Source organism: Phymastichus coffea, unplaced genomic scaffold (assembly GCF_024137745.1).
Source record: "Phymastichus coffea isolate CEN01 unplaced genomic scaffold, Cenicafe_Pcof_1.1 PCOF00002, whole genome shotgun sequence".
NCBI lineage: Eukaryota > Metazoa > Arthropoda > Insecta > Hymenoptera > Eulophidae > Phymastichus > Phymastichus coffea.
In genome coordinates, this window is record NW_026706813.1 from 8,690,856 (window position 1) to 8,710,266 (window position 19,411).

The 19,411-nt window shown below is 32.1% G+C and overlaps 2 protein-coding genes across 2 annotated transcripts in view; both read left to right on the plus strand.

Moving 5' to 3' along the window:
- LOC131663214 (26S proteasome complex subunit SEM1) overlaps nt 1-19,411 on the plus strand; it is a 419,699-nt gene that overhangs the window by 329,530 nt on the left and 70,758 nt on the right. The gene's annotated exons all lie outside the window — the stretch shown is intronic.
- Nucleotides 6,143-19,411, plus strand: part of LOC131663209 (neuroglobin-like) — a 506,796-nt gene continuing 493,527 nt past the window's right edge. Inside the window, exons 1-2 of the mRNA XM_058933441.1 lie at nt 6,143-6,389; nt 6,469-6,678. Coding sequence (XP_058789424.1) covers nt 6,322-6,389; nt 6,469-6,678 — 278 coding nt within the window. The 5' untranslated portion in view covers nt 6,143-6,321. The remainder of the gene's footprint in view (nt 6,390-6,468; nt 6,679-19,411) is intronic.

Genomic DNA, 19,411 nt, shown 5'->3' on the forward strand with positions numbered 1-19,411 from the left:
CGAGTTCAAGCAGTGAAACCGGGAGCGGAAATTCTTCAATAGGACCTGCAAAATATATCTTACAAAATAATGTAAGCACGAGCCAACAATGTCTAACCTATCGACGAGATAACATTGTACATTTTATGTCACGAGACTGTAATAACCAAACTGCTATCTCGAAATTATTAAGTGAAATTGGAGCCATAGACCTACGCAATATGAAATCCTTGAAACCTAAGATCGAACAAATATTAACGACCAAATATAAAAACCATAATATTTTCTCTGTAGTTATAAAGGACAGATATAATGACTCCATTACTATAGAGGCTATGAAAGTTGGACTTACAAATTTGAAGAAGGTACTGATTAAAAGAAATATAGTAAGTTTCCGGATTGCTAGACGAGGGGACTATACTGATGACCTTGGACCTGGATTACTAACGGAAATATTAATAAGAATTTTTGAAAAGAGTCCTATAAAAGTAATTGTTTGCTATGGGAACATGGTTCTCCCACCGGCGAACCAGCGGATGGAAATAATTAAAACATTACATGACAGCCTAGTGGGTGGCCATAAAGGCATTAACCAGACATACCAAAAAATTCAAGCAAGATATTATTGGCCAGGACTACGAAAGGACATATTAAATTACGTACGGAAATGTCCAAGTTGTCTTGAGAAGAAAATTGATCGCCACAAGACTAAGGAACCGATGCTGATTACGGACACACCAATCGAGGCGTTCGACAAGGTATCAATAGACACCGTAGCAAAATTACGAACCACTCCTGGTGGAAACTCTCACCTGCTGACCATGCAATGCAATCTGACCAAATACTTAATTGTAGTGCCGATAAAGGACCTTAGAGCAACCACTATCGCTGATGCGTTAGCCAGACACTTAATATGCTAATTCGGTGCCCCTAGAGCAATATTGTCGGATCGCGGGACAAGCTTTCTTTCAGAAATTGTAGAATCATTATTACACTTATTCAAAATCCATCATTTAACAACTTCCGGATAGAGACCTCAGACCAATGGGTCTCTTAAAAGAAGCCATGCACCATTAATCGATTTCTTATGAATATACTCGGAACGTTTTGACGATTGGTATCGATTAACCCCCTTCGCGGTTTTTACGTATAATACAAGTATACATAATGGAACTGGTTACACCCCCTTTGAACTAGTTTATGGACGAATCGCTCGTTTCCCCATGAAGATATATAGGGAGGAAAAATTAGGGACCTATAACCAATACCTACGCGATCTAGTCTTACGTTTGACAGAACTAAAGATAGCGGCGGGTGATAATCAAATTCGTGAAAAGGAAAAATCTAAAGACCAGTATGATAAACACGCTATACCCTTTAAAGGGAAAGTCGGTGATTACGCCTGGATACTAAACGAACCTCGGGTAGGAAAAGCCCATAGTAATTATAGAAAACCTCTAAAAATCGTTGAAATTTTGAATCATAAGAACGTTTTATCAAAGTTACCCAATGGAAAAACAATACGGAAGCATATGGATAAACTTAAACTTCAGGCGTAGCTATATAAGTACAATTACTCACTTATCTTATCTGTTCTATATCCTTCGTCTATACTATTTATTTTGTTCTGTTCTTTCAGGTACTATTTCTTTTAATATATTTCCTTTCATTTAATATGTGTCTTATCTTACATTCCTTTCTCTCCGTATTCACATTATCTGTTATGGACTCCCAAGCTTATTCTATAGAGAAGTTAGACAACAAGCCAGGAATTTACTACGAAAAAATAGATCCAATGAGAATAAAGAGGGCGGATTGGAAAATATACATATCTATCAACTTCAATTTGTTCTTGGCGAAGACCACTGCTATAATTGACCTACAGTCACTACTGCAAAATTGTACTGGGCATCTCAATGAGGAAACTTGCGGTAATATAATCGGCATGGATCACGTTGATCTGAAGACAATCGCTCTTGAACAAATAGGAATGAAGATTCAAGGAGCTATTGAAAACATGGGACATATTCAGCCACCCGATGTCCAAGGACCTAAAAATATCAGGCCGAAAAGATTGGTACCTTTTGGAGGCATAGGAAGACTGAGTCATAGTTAATTTGGATTAGTGACCATTGACGAAACTGATAAAATAGACGCAAACATCGATCAATTACACCGAAACCTAACCTCCAAAATCGACACGACAATACTCTTGCACTGCAAACCCAAATCGCAGAATTAACTTAATGACTACTAACATACTTATATGACCGACTCACGATCTGTTTCAGAAAAAAAAGAGAAGAAAACACGACATGAGTGAAATAACCAGTAATACGGTACAGGATTCTAAAAGTATAAAAATTCTTTACCCTGACCACCTGCTATTAAATAAACTTCTACGCAGATTGGAACAGATCGGACCAGTTCAGGAGTTTCATGCACTGAAAAAAATGGCCAATAGCAGCGTAAAAATTGTGTTATGTAAATTCGATCAAATCGAACATGCTAGAATAGCTAGGAGGACTAAATCATGGACCCCTGACCCTATAACTAAACATTCATCGCGTATGAAAGAACCAGAGTCTTTAGGAAATCTTCACCAAGACCAACTGATAACGCACGCTTATTCTGCAGACTACCGTGGATTATCGAAGAAAATCAAAGAGAAGTGGCCTTTTTCGAGCATTTCGTAGAATTCGGACCCTTGCAATATCACAAGGTATTGAAAGATTCGAGAGGATCATTGGCCTTGGGATACGTCCAATACTACGATGCAGCTGACGCTAACAGGGCAGTAGAAAGGTGTGATCCAATATATGGCGCAGAATTCGCACAGGTACGGAAACGACGTTGGAATCGGGATCATGAACCCAAACATCACTGGTTATGTGATGAACAAATAGAGCTTACGATTTACGAAGACCATGATAGGACTTGGATATAGGGTTCTTATGCCCGCCTTGAAAGGGAAAAGGCCCAACTTGACAACATCTGAATCAAATGAATCTCGTTATGTTATAAAATTGAGATGGGTAGTAGAGGCCGTTCACGGTATTCTCGGGAAAAAATATAAACTTCTCTACCAGCAGTTGGATAACAAGCTTCTACCAAAAGCTGGCGCATATTGTAGGGTCGCTTGTTTTCTCAACAACCGTTTTGGAAAGCGTTTGAACAGCGATAAAGATGAAGATGGGTTGCAAGACATAATTATTGAAAGAATGTTGAAATGTAATCAAGATGAAAATACTTTGGCATCAGAAGTTGCGACAGCCAGATGGTCTACACGATCTACTACTATGACTAAACTAACGTCAAATGAATATACTATCTCAGTAATGCTAGATATCAATCGAAAATTATTAGACCAGCAAAAATTCTTTTTGATTTGTTTTCCTCCATAGATATTGATCCAGTTATAAATGAAGATAGTGATAAAGATTAAGAATAATATTGTAATTAAAATTGATAATGTTAAAGTTCTTGTAAATTTTAATTGATATGGATTTATCACATTTACGTTGACAATACATTTCATGAACAAATTGAATGCACATATTTATATTTTTTATAAACATTATTCTAATTTCTACTATAATTATATACTTACTTACTCAAGGATATTATTTCATTATAATAATTAATAATTTCAAAATGATACGGAGTTTTTCTGTACTTGAAGTTGGCTGAATAGGCTCTTTGCAGTTCCAGGGAAGTAATATTTGACTTTATGAATTTTTAGGAGTTGGAAAGTTTTTCTAAACTACTTTTTGGTATTCTTGCATACAGAAAAAGAGTCCTGGAGTATTTTTAGGTGTTTTGATACCTAGTGAAGTATCTAATTTTGAGGTTATGTGCTAAAAACATGAGAAAAACGCGGAAAATAACGGTTTTTTTCAGTTTTTGAGCATGTTCCGGTCAAAATATGATAATTTGAATAAATGCATTCGAAAGTACGGGAAAAAATACATAAAAAATGATTATGTAGATGTTAGCCAAATATAACCTTCATAACCTAAAAAATCATTGAAATTTGAATAATTTTTTCTGACTTCGATTTTTATCCAAAAAATCTGAAAAAAATCAGACTATTTTGTAGTGAAAAATTTAATATCCATAAATTTTTTCAGAATGTTTGGAGCAAACAGTAAATCAGGAGAAATTATTTTCACAAAAACCCGTTTTTTACGATTATGGCACTCTATTGCCACCTAGGGGTCTGAAAATTTAGGTGAGAGAGCCTCCACATATGCTCTTTCGAATGACTGATCCCCGATAACGATTCATTCTTTAGGAAATTTTAATATTGTTAACCCGCTAGCCTTTATAAGAATATTGCATAATGTTTTTTAAAACTTTAAACAAAATTTGCATTAAATTTGTTCAAATTTTGTCCTCAATAATGGATTTTTTCCTAAAAATTGAATAAATAAATAATATATGTGTATGATGGATAAAATAATGTGGGCAGCTTTCATACTCGTATAAAATGAACTATAAGCAGAAATGAAAAAAAAAAATAAAAAAATAACCAACCGACATCGTGATTTGAACCCAATACCTTCGTGTTATCAAACTTGATCTTTATCACTGGGCTGCTGATAATTGTTATAGTACTTACTAATTTAAATCTATTTTACAAATGATCTGAAAATTTTTACAATTATTCAATTATATTCAATGAACAATATGTTTGCTGATAATAGCGATGAATTTGATATTAACAATATATACGTAAGTTTCTTTTTGCTCATTTAAATTTTTTTGTTAAATTTAAGTTCAGCAATATTACCAGTAAAAATACAGTTTATTAAATAAGATCAAATAATTCACGATTAATTCTAACAATATTCAGATTACATGTAATATAAAATAAATAATCGTATATATCGTATGTCATAAGTAGCAAAATGGTAAAGTACAAGCCTGCCAACACGAAGATCTCTGGTTTAAGACTAGGTTAGATCGATTATTTTCTTTTACTTTTTTTTATTTTTCCTATATAGTTCATCTTTTATGGAATCTCTATATAGTCCATATGCTCACATCCATAATATACACGTATTTTTTATTCATTCAATTTTTAGGAGCATGTCGATTATAGAGTACAAAATTTGTACTGATTTCGTGCAAATTTTCTATAAAATTTGTACAAACCTTACGGAATATTCGTACCGAATTCGTACAACTTTTGTTTGAATATTGTACAAGATTTGTACAAATTTTGTATATATTCTTCTAAAAATTTCATACATATTCTCTATTATGTAAAAAATTTGTATAGTTATTTTCAGTAGGGACTATCCATACTACTGTAATCATTTACTTCACGTCAATTATGTTGATAAATCAAATAAAGATTATCAATGTTGAAATATTAATTATCCACAGAATGAAGTTTGTTTTAATTTTTATAATAATTGAAGTACATGTTAAAATAATAGTTATTAACTTATACGTATTGATTGAATATAATAATAGAACTGCCGAATAAAAAAACGTTTACATCGAATTGCTGTTCTTATTAAGAAAAAGTTACAAAAGAGAAAAAAATTCAACAAACAATTGCAAGTATCACTCGAAAAATTTTTATTTATTACTGTTATCGAGATATCTAAGAAACTGATAAATACCGTGAAACATTATTTGCATAAATTTCTAATTTCATGTTAAAATAATTTGGTATTAAGCCATTATTAAGTACTAAAATGTATGATAAATAATTTATATAAAAATTTTTAGAATTGGTAGTAAATTTTCTTCGACTATATATAATAATTTTGCAATTGACTCGGAATTAAACTACTTCATTATCGTCAAACTTATAAAAGACCTATAAAATTAAAATCATAATCACGTACAGTAATAATCATGATGATATTGAAAATAATGACCGATTGGAACTTTCTCATTATCACAATAATAATCCTTGGATAAATAATATTTTCAGAGATATATCTATATACATCCACTATTATTTTAGGAATATGTGATGTTAGAAATAATTAACATTATCTATAATGCTTATTAATACTATGTATAAGTAATTGATGTATATTAAATCGCACAAATATGAAAAATGTTAAAGAAACAACGAAAAGGAAATAGGAACAAGCGCATGCGTTAGCTACTACTGAAAGTGTTCCAATTTTTGACGTTTCTCTGAACATGTAGTCTCAACCTAGCTGGGGTAATAGTGTGAAAGTCGACGTTCTGCAAAATTGATAGTTTTATGCAAAATTTACATTTTTAATAAAAATTTGATATAAACTAAAAAAAATATTCAAATGGTCAACTTATATATTGTTAAAAATAATAACAATAACAGCAAGTAATAAATAGATGAGATTAATGATTGCTTCTTCTGAAAGAAAAATTTACGTATGGGGTGGACCTCGAGCAAGTTTCACGTGTGTATTAAATTACATCCAGTCCATAGACAGGACTTACAGTTAAGTAAGAAACAATCTTATCAATTATATATACTAGAAATAGAATGGGTTGTAAGCTGAGTAAGCTTGCTACCTCGGCAATATCACAGGCACAAGCTACTGGAAACTCAAACCGCGACAGTCCACCTCCACCTCCAAAAACAGACCCCAGACTTCCTCTCACTGCAAGACAAAAGTATTTATTAACAGCAAGTTGGAAAGCTATTGTCAAAGCGATGGAGCCGACTGGCATCTACATGTTTGTCAAGTAAGCTTAATAGTTTTTATTTTTATTTTCTTTATGGCGTATTTTAATAAACAGTCTAATAATTTTTAATTGTTTAATTTTGTTCATTCGCAATTATAGTTATACAAAGAGATAATATAGATTACTGTATTGATAATTTAATATCCAGTCTGTTTCGTTAATTTAATTATGTAGCAAATGATAGAATAATAATTAATTATCACTATAATTAACAAAATCCTTAGATTATTACGGCATTTAGCAAATTAATTTATCATGAAACAACGCATACTAAAATATTGTACTGTGATTATATATATAGTGTTTATATTTTAATAGTATAGTTATTATATCACAATAATTATTAATATGAATAATATTAATCATATTAATATAAGTCGAGTAAGGGTAGTAATAGTTATAAATATCGATAAAAAAGAAATTTTCTTGCTCTATTGTATTCGTTTATTTAGCAAGTATTCTGTCTGAAGTTTTTAGTTAGACTATCGAATAATAGTGAAAATATGCAATTTTTATTTATAATAATGAAGCAAAAAATAATTTCTTATTTTGTTTTATCAGTTTCAGTGTAACACTATAAAGTATTCATAACATTTTTATGAATTATAGTATATTTTTTTAATTAGCACATAAATATTCATTTTTCAAATGATACAATCAAAATCATAATATTGACAAAATCAAGTATAGGCGTGTTCAATGTAATAAAATTTTTTTCTAATCTAAATAGTTTGTAGAGCTAAATATTAACATTGAATGTTATCCTATTCAAACGAATTTAATACATGATTTTTTCAGGTACTTTAATTCAACTTAAAAAAAAGCAGAACTATCAGTAATTTAACTGGTTAGAATTCAAGTAACTACACGACGTCCAATATAGGATATATTTAGAAATTTTTTAAACTTGATTATCAATAGTTTATTGTACTTTTTGCTGTAATTATATATATATATATATATATATAACCATAATTTTTTGACTACTTTCTTTTAAAGACAAATGATGAAGAATCGATTACTTAATGCCGTAAAGCTATATTACCATGTTTAATTTACCTAAATTGTCCTATACTGTCCTCAAATTTTATTATTTATATTTTTCTATCTTATAGAAACTAATGTTTCTCTTGTCTGGACGAATACTAATAGAATGAGAGCTAGCGGGTGATTTAAAGATAAATTGATTGTAGGACGGTCGCAAAATTAGTTACACTCTATAAATTATGTATAGGTTGATAAGTCCTACTATCATTTATATATAGAGTGATCAATCCTACAATATATATAGGTTAATCCACGACAAACAGATAATGGCTTTGCCCAAGATTGTAGATCACCAAAAAATCGTGGATGGACTAAAAATTTTCGTCTTACACTCTAGTTTCTTTTACAATGTGGCAATTTTGAAAAATCTATGGTTCCAAAATGGCGGCTCAAACCTGGAGATTTCATAGAAAATTCGAAAAAATCAATTTTAATTCATTTAATTGTGATAAAAATATGAAGCCTCACTATGCTATGTGACGAGTTCAAAACAAACTAAACACATTAACTTAGTCTTAATACAAAATGAATATGTTGATGAATATGAGAATAATAGACCTTGTAGACAAAAAATGATAAAAATTTCACATTGAAATTCCACTAAGTATGGACTAAAAATTTATCTGCTCTTATACGCAGTCAAATTACTTGACATACAGAAAAAAATTATCTTTGTGAACGTTGTCTTCACTATGTTACTAACGAGGAAAATTTGAAATTTCACGAAGTTGACTTTTCGAAAATAAATATATGTCAAATTAATCTATCTGACGATGCCACTTTCAAATTCAAAAATTATAAACGTAAAGAGGAGGTTTCATTTGTCATATACGTAGATATTGAATGTTTGTTGGAACGTGTGGAGATTCGAATAGAAAACATAGTTTTGCGAGATACGCTTTTCAAGATCAGGAAGGCTTTAGTGTACGATTATATGTAAAATGTCGTTATGACAATAGTAAGTCTATGTATAAATCTTATAAAAAAGATTCCAATGAAGGCGAATCGACAGCATTATAGTTTATCAAAAAATTGAAATTTACTAGCTCAATTACCAGAAGTGTGTAACAATGCTGTAGAAATGGATTTGTCGTTTATTAATTAATAAACATGTATTCATAACAGCAAGAAAATGTCATATTTATAATAAACATTTCCAAGAGAAAGAAAATAGAGTTCGCGATCACTGCCATTGAATACGGCAATCTAGAGGTGTACCTCACAGTTGTATCAGTTTGAATTATAAAAATGCTGCTTTTATACCAATAGTATTTCATAACTTAATAGGCTATGATTCATTTTATTATAACAGAAATTGCTACTAATCCAGAATTTAAGGGAAAAATCTCTGTTTTCGCGGAAAACAAGGAGCGCTACATATCTTTCACAAAAGAAGTTACAAACAGTCCGATTAGCTTTCGATTTATGCCTTCATCTCTAATAAGTTGGCGTCTTACTTACCCCAGCTGGATATAATACAGCGAGAATTTGAGAAAGATAATTTTATTATAGAGCAATTTATTTTACTTAAAAAGGAAGGAGTTTTTCCATACGAATATGTTCAAAATTAAAATAGCCTAACTGAGACTGAATTGCCTTCCATTGAAAACTGATAGTTAATTGACAGACAGTGATATTTTCTCTGAAAACTATGAGGATGCATAAAACGTTTGGAATATTTTTGACACCATTTGGAAAAAGATAGATTTAAGACTATATTCTGATATCTATTTGTAGATGGATGTGCTTTTGCTAGCTGCTGTTTATGAAAATTTTCGCACAGACTATAAGAATGCATATGAGTTCAATCCCGCATATTATTACACTACCCCTGAATTAACGTGAGATGCAATGTTAAAATGCACAAATGTTACGCTTTAACTGTTAACAGACGTAGATATGGTATAATTCATTCAAAAAGGTGTTCGCGAAGGTATTAGTCAATGCTGCAATAGACTTTCAAAGCCAATAATAAATAATAGGAGAACAATTCAGTGAGGATCAGTTGTAAAATTTTAATATATTATCACGTGAATAACTTTTACGGTTGGGCTATGACTCAATTTCTATCATATGAGGAATTTTTTCAATGTCACTAATGAGAGTGACGTTGGCTATATTTTAGAAGTAGATCTACAGTATCCGCAAGAGCTATATGATTATCATAAAAATCTTTCTCTATGTTCTGAATATGCTAAATTGCCAAAACAGGAAAAACTTTTTACAACGTTTTATGATAAAGAACGATACATTATTCATTATAGAGCGTTAAAAAGAACTCTTAAATATAAATTCAAACTTGAAAAGAAACGTAGAGCACTAGAAATCAAACAAAAACTATGGTTCAAACCTTACGTAGATTTAAATATAGAGAAAATATGAAAGCTAAGAATAAATTTGAAAAATTATTTTACAAGATTATGATTAATGCAGTATATGGCAAAACGATAGAAGAAAGGAAATAAAAAGATGTCCAACTAGTTAATCAGTGGGATGGTTGATATGGCGATGAAGCATGAATTGTACGGTATAATTTTCATAGTAGTTCCGTCATATTTTATGAAAGTTGAACAGCAGTTTAATTATCGTGGACAACTATCAGTATTAGAAAATACATATACATTGGACTATGAGTACTAAATCTTTTCAAGGTATTCCAGGTACATCCATATAGATTTAACGAAGATCTGTAGATTCAAGACAAAATTCAGGTGGATTTCCAAGTGGATTTCTAGGTGGATTTCCAGGTGAATTTATACTACACAACCAGATGGATTTCGTACGTTCTATTAAACTAAAAATATTTATAAAAACCACATCTTATGTAACATTATTATTTTCAATATATTACTGCTCTCACAATAATGCTAATACAAAAAAAATATTGATCCGAACGTGGCTTAAAACCATGCTTGCTCATTAATCAGATTCTCTACCGCCTAAGCTGTGTTCTCATCTTGGTTTTAAAACCATCTTACATCAACATAGTTTATCGATTGGAGTAATTTGATAACTCTAGAGCATGTCATTATCTCAGATTTACATGAAAGTTGATAGATAAACAATTATAAATATTTTTTTGCTTATTCTCATTCTAATTAACGCGTGTTTATTCCAATAACTAGTTTTATTTTGGCAAGATGACATTAACATCAAACACATTTTCAATGATCACTTCAACTCAGATATGCCTTTCGAACGATTTAAGGAAATTAATTCAAAATATTGAAAAGATGATAATCTTGGATTTTTAGTTATCAACAGAGCTAGATCAAAAAATCATGGAACATATAAAAAAGGATTTGATCCTTTTGCTATAAATATCATAGACTGAGTGAACGAGCGTTATTTCTCTTTCATTAATTCATATGTCAAGAACAACAATAACATGGCTAATTTTGAACAAGAAAGGATAGTACTTCAACGACTAACTGAGGCTTATGGTGTACTCAGACGTAAATATCAGTTATTAAGACGTGGAAAAGAAAATTTAGATAAGACTCTGAATGAAACATTTAAACAAGTTAATGATCCAATGAAGAAACTTTTAGAGACAGTTACTGAAAAAACTGATACTACTACAACTATTATTGAAAAGCTATCGAAAAAGAATAGAATCAACTTTGATAAAATATTCAAGTCAAAAGCAGACAGTTCTAAAATACCTACATACTAGAATAGTACAATCCATGAGTTTGATACTACCGTTCAACAGTTAGATACGACATTTCAATCTGCTACTGATGGTGCTGATGTACTGTTAATGAACTTGATAAGTTGATGATGTTGATGAATCTATAGATACTACTTCATATTTAGATAAAACTTATCTTATCACAGCAGCTCGTTGATTCAATTTTAGGAAACTACGAGGTCTGTTCAAAAAGTATCGCGAATCTTATATGTTTTCAAAAATTATTTATTTAGTCATGAATATCTATTTTATTTCCTTCAAAATAATCCCTCTCGGATATAATGCACTTGCGCCAACGTTTTTTCCAACCCTCGAAGCACTTAAAAAAATAATTTTTTGTGAACTTGTTCAGCTCCTCCTTCGATGCCATCTTTATCTCCTCAATCGTGGCGTAGCGTCGTTTTTTTATAGGCCAGTTTTTAGAACAGGAAAAAGTCATAAGCGGCCAGGTCTGGGAAATACAGTGGCTACGGCACCATTACTGTGTTATTTTTGACCAAATATTCGCGCACAAGCATCGATGTGTGAGCAGGTGTGTTATCATGGTGCAAAAGTCAGTTTTTGTTCTTTCACAAATCCGACGTTTCTGGCGGATTGCTTCGCGCAAATTGCGCATAACATTCATGCAATATTTCTTATTGACCGTACTACCCTGTGACAAGAACTCATGATACACCACGTCCCTGTAATCGAAGAAAACTGTGAGCAAATCCTTCACGTTCAACCGAACTTGGCGCGCTTTTTTCGGTCTTGGCTCATGCAGCAACTTTCAGTGGGATGATTGAGTTTTGGTTTCCACATCATAACCATAAAACTATGATTCATCACCAGTTATGATCCTCAGGAGCATATTCGAGTCGTCACGGACCGAGTCCAACATCTCCTGAGCAATGTCAACGCGATACTGTTTTTGGTCGAAATTGAGTAGTTTTGGCATGAATTTCGCGGCGACCCGACTCATGCACAAATCATTGGTAAAAATCGAATGGCATGAGCTAATCGGTATGTTTAGATCCTCAGAAACTTCTCTAACGGTGATTCGAATTGGCCAACACTATTTTCTTCACTTTATCAATGTTTTCGTCTGTGGTTGACGTGCTTGGGCGTCCGGTACGTTGTTCGTCATTTACATCTTCTCGGCCCTCTGAGAATATTTTATACTATCGATAAACGTTCCTTTGGTCCAAGGTAGCTTCACCATATGCTACAGTCAAGATTTGGAATGCGTCCGCGCACTTTATTTTATTTTCCACACAAAATTTGATACTGATTCTTTGATCCGTTTTTTGCAATGGGCAAAAATCGAAGACGAGCAAAAATACATCCAAGCAAAAGAGCTGTCAAAAATTAACTAAACATTAAAAATGACCGACCTTGTCAGCATAAGTAAGGGACGTGAGTACCAACATAACGCTACAAAAAAATCAAAAATCAAATTTACGTAGCCCGCGGAAATTCAAAATTCGCGATACTTTTTGAACAAACCTGGTACATTCGACTATTACATGAGCCTAATATGAAAAGTAATCTAAATAAAATATTTGGTGTTTATCTAAAAGAAAATAAATATATGACTGGCAATTCGCATGTTTACTTCGAAAGTGAATGATAGTAAATGATGAAAGACATACCAAGACTCTTGGTTCAATGGAACTTCTTTTTCGTAAAGAACCTAATACTAAATTATTTTGCTCATTAAATGAAGAAAATTATATGAAAATTCTTATTAACACTAAGGTTCATCAGAAGCGACTTATCTCAAATGGAGTGTATCAAACTAAGCATTTAAAAATATTCAAAATCTACATTGGTCCTAAGTTACTTTTCAGCAACGGTGGTGCTAAGAAATATAAGTTTATTGGTGGAAATAGTCTTTTAACCTCGCTACAAAGTAGCAAGAAAAGAAACATTGTTTGACTATGTCCACTGGTATGACTCGAATGAGCTCGTTGATCGACTAAGATTACTTAATAAAATTCATTCTATCGTTAAAGAATTAAGTGAATCAGATAATATATATTGAGAGAGAACTCTAACTATCTATCTGTATTAGAATAAGCGTTCACGTGTTTGGTCGTATAATAACCAAAGAAAAAGGCTCTCGCGTTCTTCCTAGTATAGGGTATAAAATCACTGTAGATGGTCACTTGCATGCAGACGGAAAAACGATCTGTATATTGCTCACCCTCTGCAAGCTGAAGACGCAATGAATTTAGACTTCGTATCTCGATTAAATGATGCGGTGGTTAGAAATATTAACGAAAAAGTTGTTCAAGTACAACAGAAATGTGAAAAGGAATTGCAATAGTAAACTGCGTATTAGACCATCTGTTGATAAAATTTAATGTACTTCATAAAAAAATAAAATAATATTTGAATAAAAAATAAAATAATCAACAATCAATAAAACATGAATCATTAAAGAGTCGTTGATGAGCCACACAAACTAGTACGTCGTAACTATCCGCGTCGAAAAATTGATATACGCGGCATAGATGATACGTGGCAAGCTGATCTTGTAGAGTTGTAAGGTTACTCAACCGGTTTATGACCAACGTCTTTTCATCAAGAAACCGAAATTCCGAGTAGGCGATAAAGTACAACTGATCTACTGAGATTTTTACTATTCAACAAGTAGCAAAGACAAAGCCTGTCACTTATCATTTAAGTGATTACAAAGATAATCCAATTGATGGAGGGTTGGGTTATCGAGCAAGAACTACAGAAAGCTATGTATCCTGATGTTTATTTTATTGAATAAGTTCTTAAAATAAAGAAATTTATATAAAATAACTTTTATTCGAATAAATATTATAATTATACATAATTTTTTTTTTAATTGTAAGAGCCCCAACTTTCACTCCCAACTATGAGGTACTTCTATTTGAGCATCGTCTCTTGTGAGTCCATTATAACAAGTAGAAACGTGCTTTACTAGAAACACCCATGACTCATTTACCTCCACAATTTATTATATCGTAAAAGTTATTGTACAACTTTATTGAAATAAAGATACATTTATTACATTAAATAAAAAATTGAAATCTACACTATGATATTCAATCTGTAAATTATATCTTTGTACATTTTTAGTAAGTAGTATATAAAGTTCATAATAATTCATGATAGCTCTCTTGAAATTTAGTCTGGTAAAATAATTCGGAATTCGACTTGGACCTCAAGCATTCTTGAGATTATTCGATTATTATTTTCTTCCTTGAATTCTGTTACTAAATAAAAATGATATTGTTCAAGATAATAATGATTTTTCTCCGGTAGTAGATCAAAACGCTATATAGCAATTTTATTTAACATTTCAAAGTCCATCTTGTTACGGAAATTTAGTTTGAGAATAGAGGAAACGAAGGAGAACATACCGTGGGCGATGATTCTTCTAACAAAATAACGTTTTTCGAGCTCTTTGTTCTTTTAAGAACTTTACCACTCTGCTAGACTTTTCGAACCGCCACAATCACCTGCCTCTCCTTGCTTCTACTTCTTTCTCCAATTAGATTTTTAGTTTATTTGTACATATATTATACAATAATTTTTTGTATACGTTTAAGAATATAATTTATCATTATTATACGTTTTATGAATAGTGCCCGGGATATTATGTTACTTAAAAGGACAGGCTTTTGCCAGTAGAAAATCGATTTTAATAAAAATTTTTGAGTGTAAAAAAAATCTATGTAAAAAAAATATTAAACTCGTCTCTCAGTGTTTTGATCAATGGGCCATTTTAGCCCCAAAAAAAAAAATAATAAAAATTTGAATTTAAAATCCATTATTTACTTATGTGAACTTTTTGCCATTTACGCAAGCTGTTGTAGCTTTTCATCGGAAGCGAATTTTTGACGTGGTACATTTCATTTTAAATCTCTTCTTCGACCTCTTACAATGAATCTTCATACAATAAATTTCATAAAATCTGGTCTGAGTTATTACGTCTCAAAGAGAGTATTTTCCTTTTCGGCGGTCAAAAAATATCACTTTTTCATACGCAATCGGTTATAACTTTCGGCTAAAAGTGAATTTTTGGACGTGTAACAACCCGTTATAAAGCCCTCTTTTTACCCTTCATAACGAGCCCAGATACAATTAATTTGATTAAATTTGGCTTTAGTTATCGCTCTTCAAATCAAATTGCTTTCTACATCCTACAAACACACAAATACCCATTAGCATAAAAAAAATGATGGTCAATTCATACTTTCTATTTAAATTATTTGAATGCTATGTAAATGACCACCTTCAGACTGAAATTATACCTACATATATGGGTTGGGTTGAGTTATTCTTGGTTATTTCGATTGACTTGTAACCCTTAAGTTACGGATTTTTTTTAATTGGGCACAATTGTTGTACATATAAAAGTGAGATTTTTCTCCAATTTTGATGACGATACATTAATTATATCAAAAGTTATTAACAATTAAAGAAAAATGATAAGAAATTTTCAAATGGCTATATATTAAAAACTAATAAAGATGTGACGTCGTGGCAACGGCACATCTCAGGTGTACCTGAGGCTTGGCGCAGTCTCAGGGTTCCATTGTTGCTAGTCTACGATTTCTCGCATAAACTAGCGGGATCACTATTCGAAAATTATTAACACCGAAGGGGGCAGTGCCACTAAACCTGTGCTTCTGCTCTTGGATTCCAATCAATAGTTGTAATCCGAGAGTGGGAAGTACCTTGGATCCTATCAATAGTAGAACTCGGTTTTCCTAATATTAATTGTATTTGGAGCCTATCAAAAGTAGTCTCCAAATTCAACAAAGGGAAATTTTTGGATTGCGAGCTACGCTAAAAGAGAGGAGAGATAGATAAGTAAATAAAAATTAAAAACTTGATTGCTTACTCTTTTTTTATTGAAAACTTGACACTGTTAATTTGTCTTTATTCTGTATTGGTCGATCTTTTTATTTTATTTTATCTGTTCTGCTACTTCGCTGCTTGGCTGCTTGGCTCTTTCGTTCACTTCTTCTTGTCTAGACTCTTGGTTCACGGACTCCCGTGCTTTCTTCAATCTTTTCTTGATTTTCTTGTCTTCTTGGCTGCTTTACTTCTTGGTTGACTTATCCTTGTGCTTCCTTCAGCACTCTCTCACTGGTACTCAATATCTGTTTTGTACTCACACTACGATAACTGACAACTACGGGAACAACTGCAACTGCACCTCCAACTACTTTTCTAGTACTTCTCTAATAAGTTGAACTTTCTCTAATAACCTTTAGGACTTGAAGTTACTCTCTGGGTCTTGTGCAGCCCTTTTTATATTAGGTGGGTGTTTGGGTGATGAGTCCCTCTCTCAGCCTCTCGGTTTTGGGAGAAGTGGAACAGGCAATGATGTGTTAATTGGTCCGTTTGTTTCTTCTGATTTTCCTCGTTGGATTTTCGGACCCTGATTGGAGCGGGGGCGTGGAGAAAATCGAGAGTGCGGACGCAAGGGTACAGGCCTTAGCTCGTAAGATGGCTCTTCAAGTATCATTCGGAGCCAAGATTAATTAAAAATTTTGTAAATATTAATTAATTGAAGTTGGAACAACCATAATCGACCAATACATAACTTATACACTACTTATATTAACAATCAATATTATAATTAAATTCGCCGCAAAATACAGTTATCAATAATTATCTAATAATAAAATATAATAAAAATATAGCGATGCTTGTTATCTTGCACGCTATGTTGTATAAATTCGTAGATTAATTTCTTATAATAAAAGTTCGCTAAATAACAGTGAATTCATTTTATTAAAATTAACATATTTTTTTATTTTTTTCTATTTTCTGCTTAAACTAAGCTCCGGAGCGAAAACTCGTAAAGAGGTTTTGAGAGGCCAAAATTAGTTTTGATATATTGTTGAAATCAAAATATTCAAATTCAAAAAATATTATTTCATAATTTCTAATGTCTAATTTAATTGGAAAGGGAAAAATTCATTAGTTATGATGTGAATAGGATGCAGACGCGATCCCATGGCCCTCTTCTCTCATCGGCATGATAACGCTTCACGATGTATACACGATGATCGTAGGCTCCTGTCAACACATGCGCGTGGGACAAAGCAGGATAGAGCGTCGATTCTGAGGCCGAGTACGCAGGCTCGGGCCACTATCAAAGTTTATATAAACACTTTATTTCGAATGCGTTTTTATCGTGGGAAATCAGGAAGGTTCCCACTCCGTTCGTCATATTTAATAATTAAATTAATATAAAAAAAAACTATCTGGCCGTCACAAAGATGCCTTAAAATTTCGAAATAATTACAACAATAAATAATAAAAATTTTGTTTCGAAAGTTATTAACTTTTTGTTTAAACAATTGCTAATATCCCAAAAAGTATATTTTTTTTAGAAAAATTCTTACTTTTGCGTGTTCCTAAGGATTTTTGCTATCAAAATCAATCATAAAATTCAAGGGCCCGATATATCGGAAGGCGTAGCCCTGATCAAAAGAACATGCCCGGTGTACGGTTACAACGGCAGCGGGACGTCTTCGTAGTCTTACGTTGAGGCGTTTTCTTTTAATTAGGACTACGCCTTACGATATGTCGGGCCTTTGAATTCTATGACTGATTTCGATAGCAAAAATCTTCAGAAATACGCAGGAGCAAGAATTTTTCAACAAAAAAAAAAAATACTTTTTGAGATATTAGCAATTGTGTAAACAAAAAGTTAATAACTTTCGAAAAAAAAATTTATTGGTTATTGTTGTAATTACTTTGAAATTTTAAAGAATTTTAAGTGTTTTGAAAAAAATCCGACTTCGAAATCTTTATTAGTTTTTAAAATATAGCCGTATGAAAATTTTTTATCATTTTTCTCTAATTGTTAATAACTTTTGATATAATTAATGTATCGTCATCAAAATTTAGGAAAAATCTCATTTTGATATGTATAACAATTGTGCCCAATTAAAAAAAATCCGTAACCTAAGGGTTACAAGTCAATCGAAATAGCCAAGAATAACCCGAACCCATATACGAGTATACAGGGTGTCCGACTTTAACTTTCACAGCTAAATATTTCGGAAACAAGCCAGGAAAGCTAAAAAAAGATTCAAATGAAAATTGTTCAGGATCGAAAGGGGCCATGTGTTGATGAACTTGGATTTGACCTTGAACGCGACCCGTCAAGGTCATTTGTTTTTGAATGGGTACCCCTATTTTTGACCACGGATTCGGATTACTCGTGAAATTCTATGTTTAGATCATGTAATATCTGTGGGGTCCTCGGGCCGCCTTTCCTCAATTGCCCCCCCCCCCCCAAGGTTATTTCCAGGTCATTGTTGTTCTTTCAATGGAAACCTCTATTTTTTATCACGGATTTGGGTTTCTTGTCAAAATCTACATTCAGATAAAGCTATATGTGTGATGAATTATGAATCTGTGGTACCCTTATTTTTACATTTTCTAGCATATTTTGGATTGTTTCTTGTTTTCTACTGAACTAAACAAGCATGGGGATTTACTTTTAGAAAAAATTTCTGAAGCATCAACGTATCCGATCCAAGTGCAACTATTTTTTAAATAATAGGAAATTTTTTTTCTTAAAAACTCAAACTAAAAATTTTTAAAATAAACCAAGGTGTGAAAATAAAGAGTGAAAATAAGAGTGCAAGAGATTCACCATTCATTTACGAAATATCATCTGAACCTAGAATTTGACGCAGAATTTGAATCTCTAGTCAAAGATACGGGTTACAATTGAAAATGCAACATTGACCTGGAAATGCCCTGGAGGGGAGGGGATTATTAAGGAGATCATCTGTACCCCACACATATAGCTTTATCTGAACGTAGATTTTGACAAAAAATCCAAATTCGTAATAAAAAATAGAAGTTTCTATTGAAAAAACAACATCGACCTGGAAATAATCTTGGGGGGGGGAATTGAGGGGGGGGGACCCCACAGATATTACATGATCTGAACGTAGAATTTCACGAGGAATCAGAATCCGTGGTCAAAAATAGGGGTAC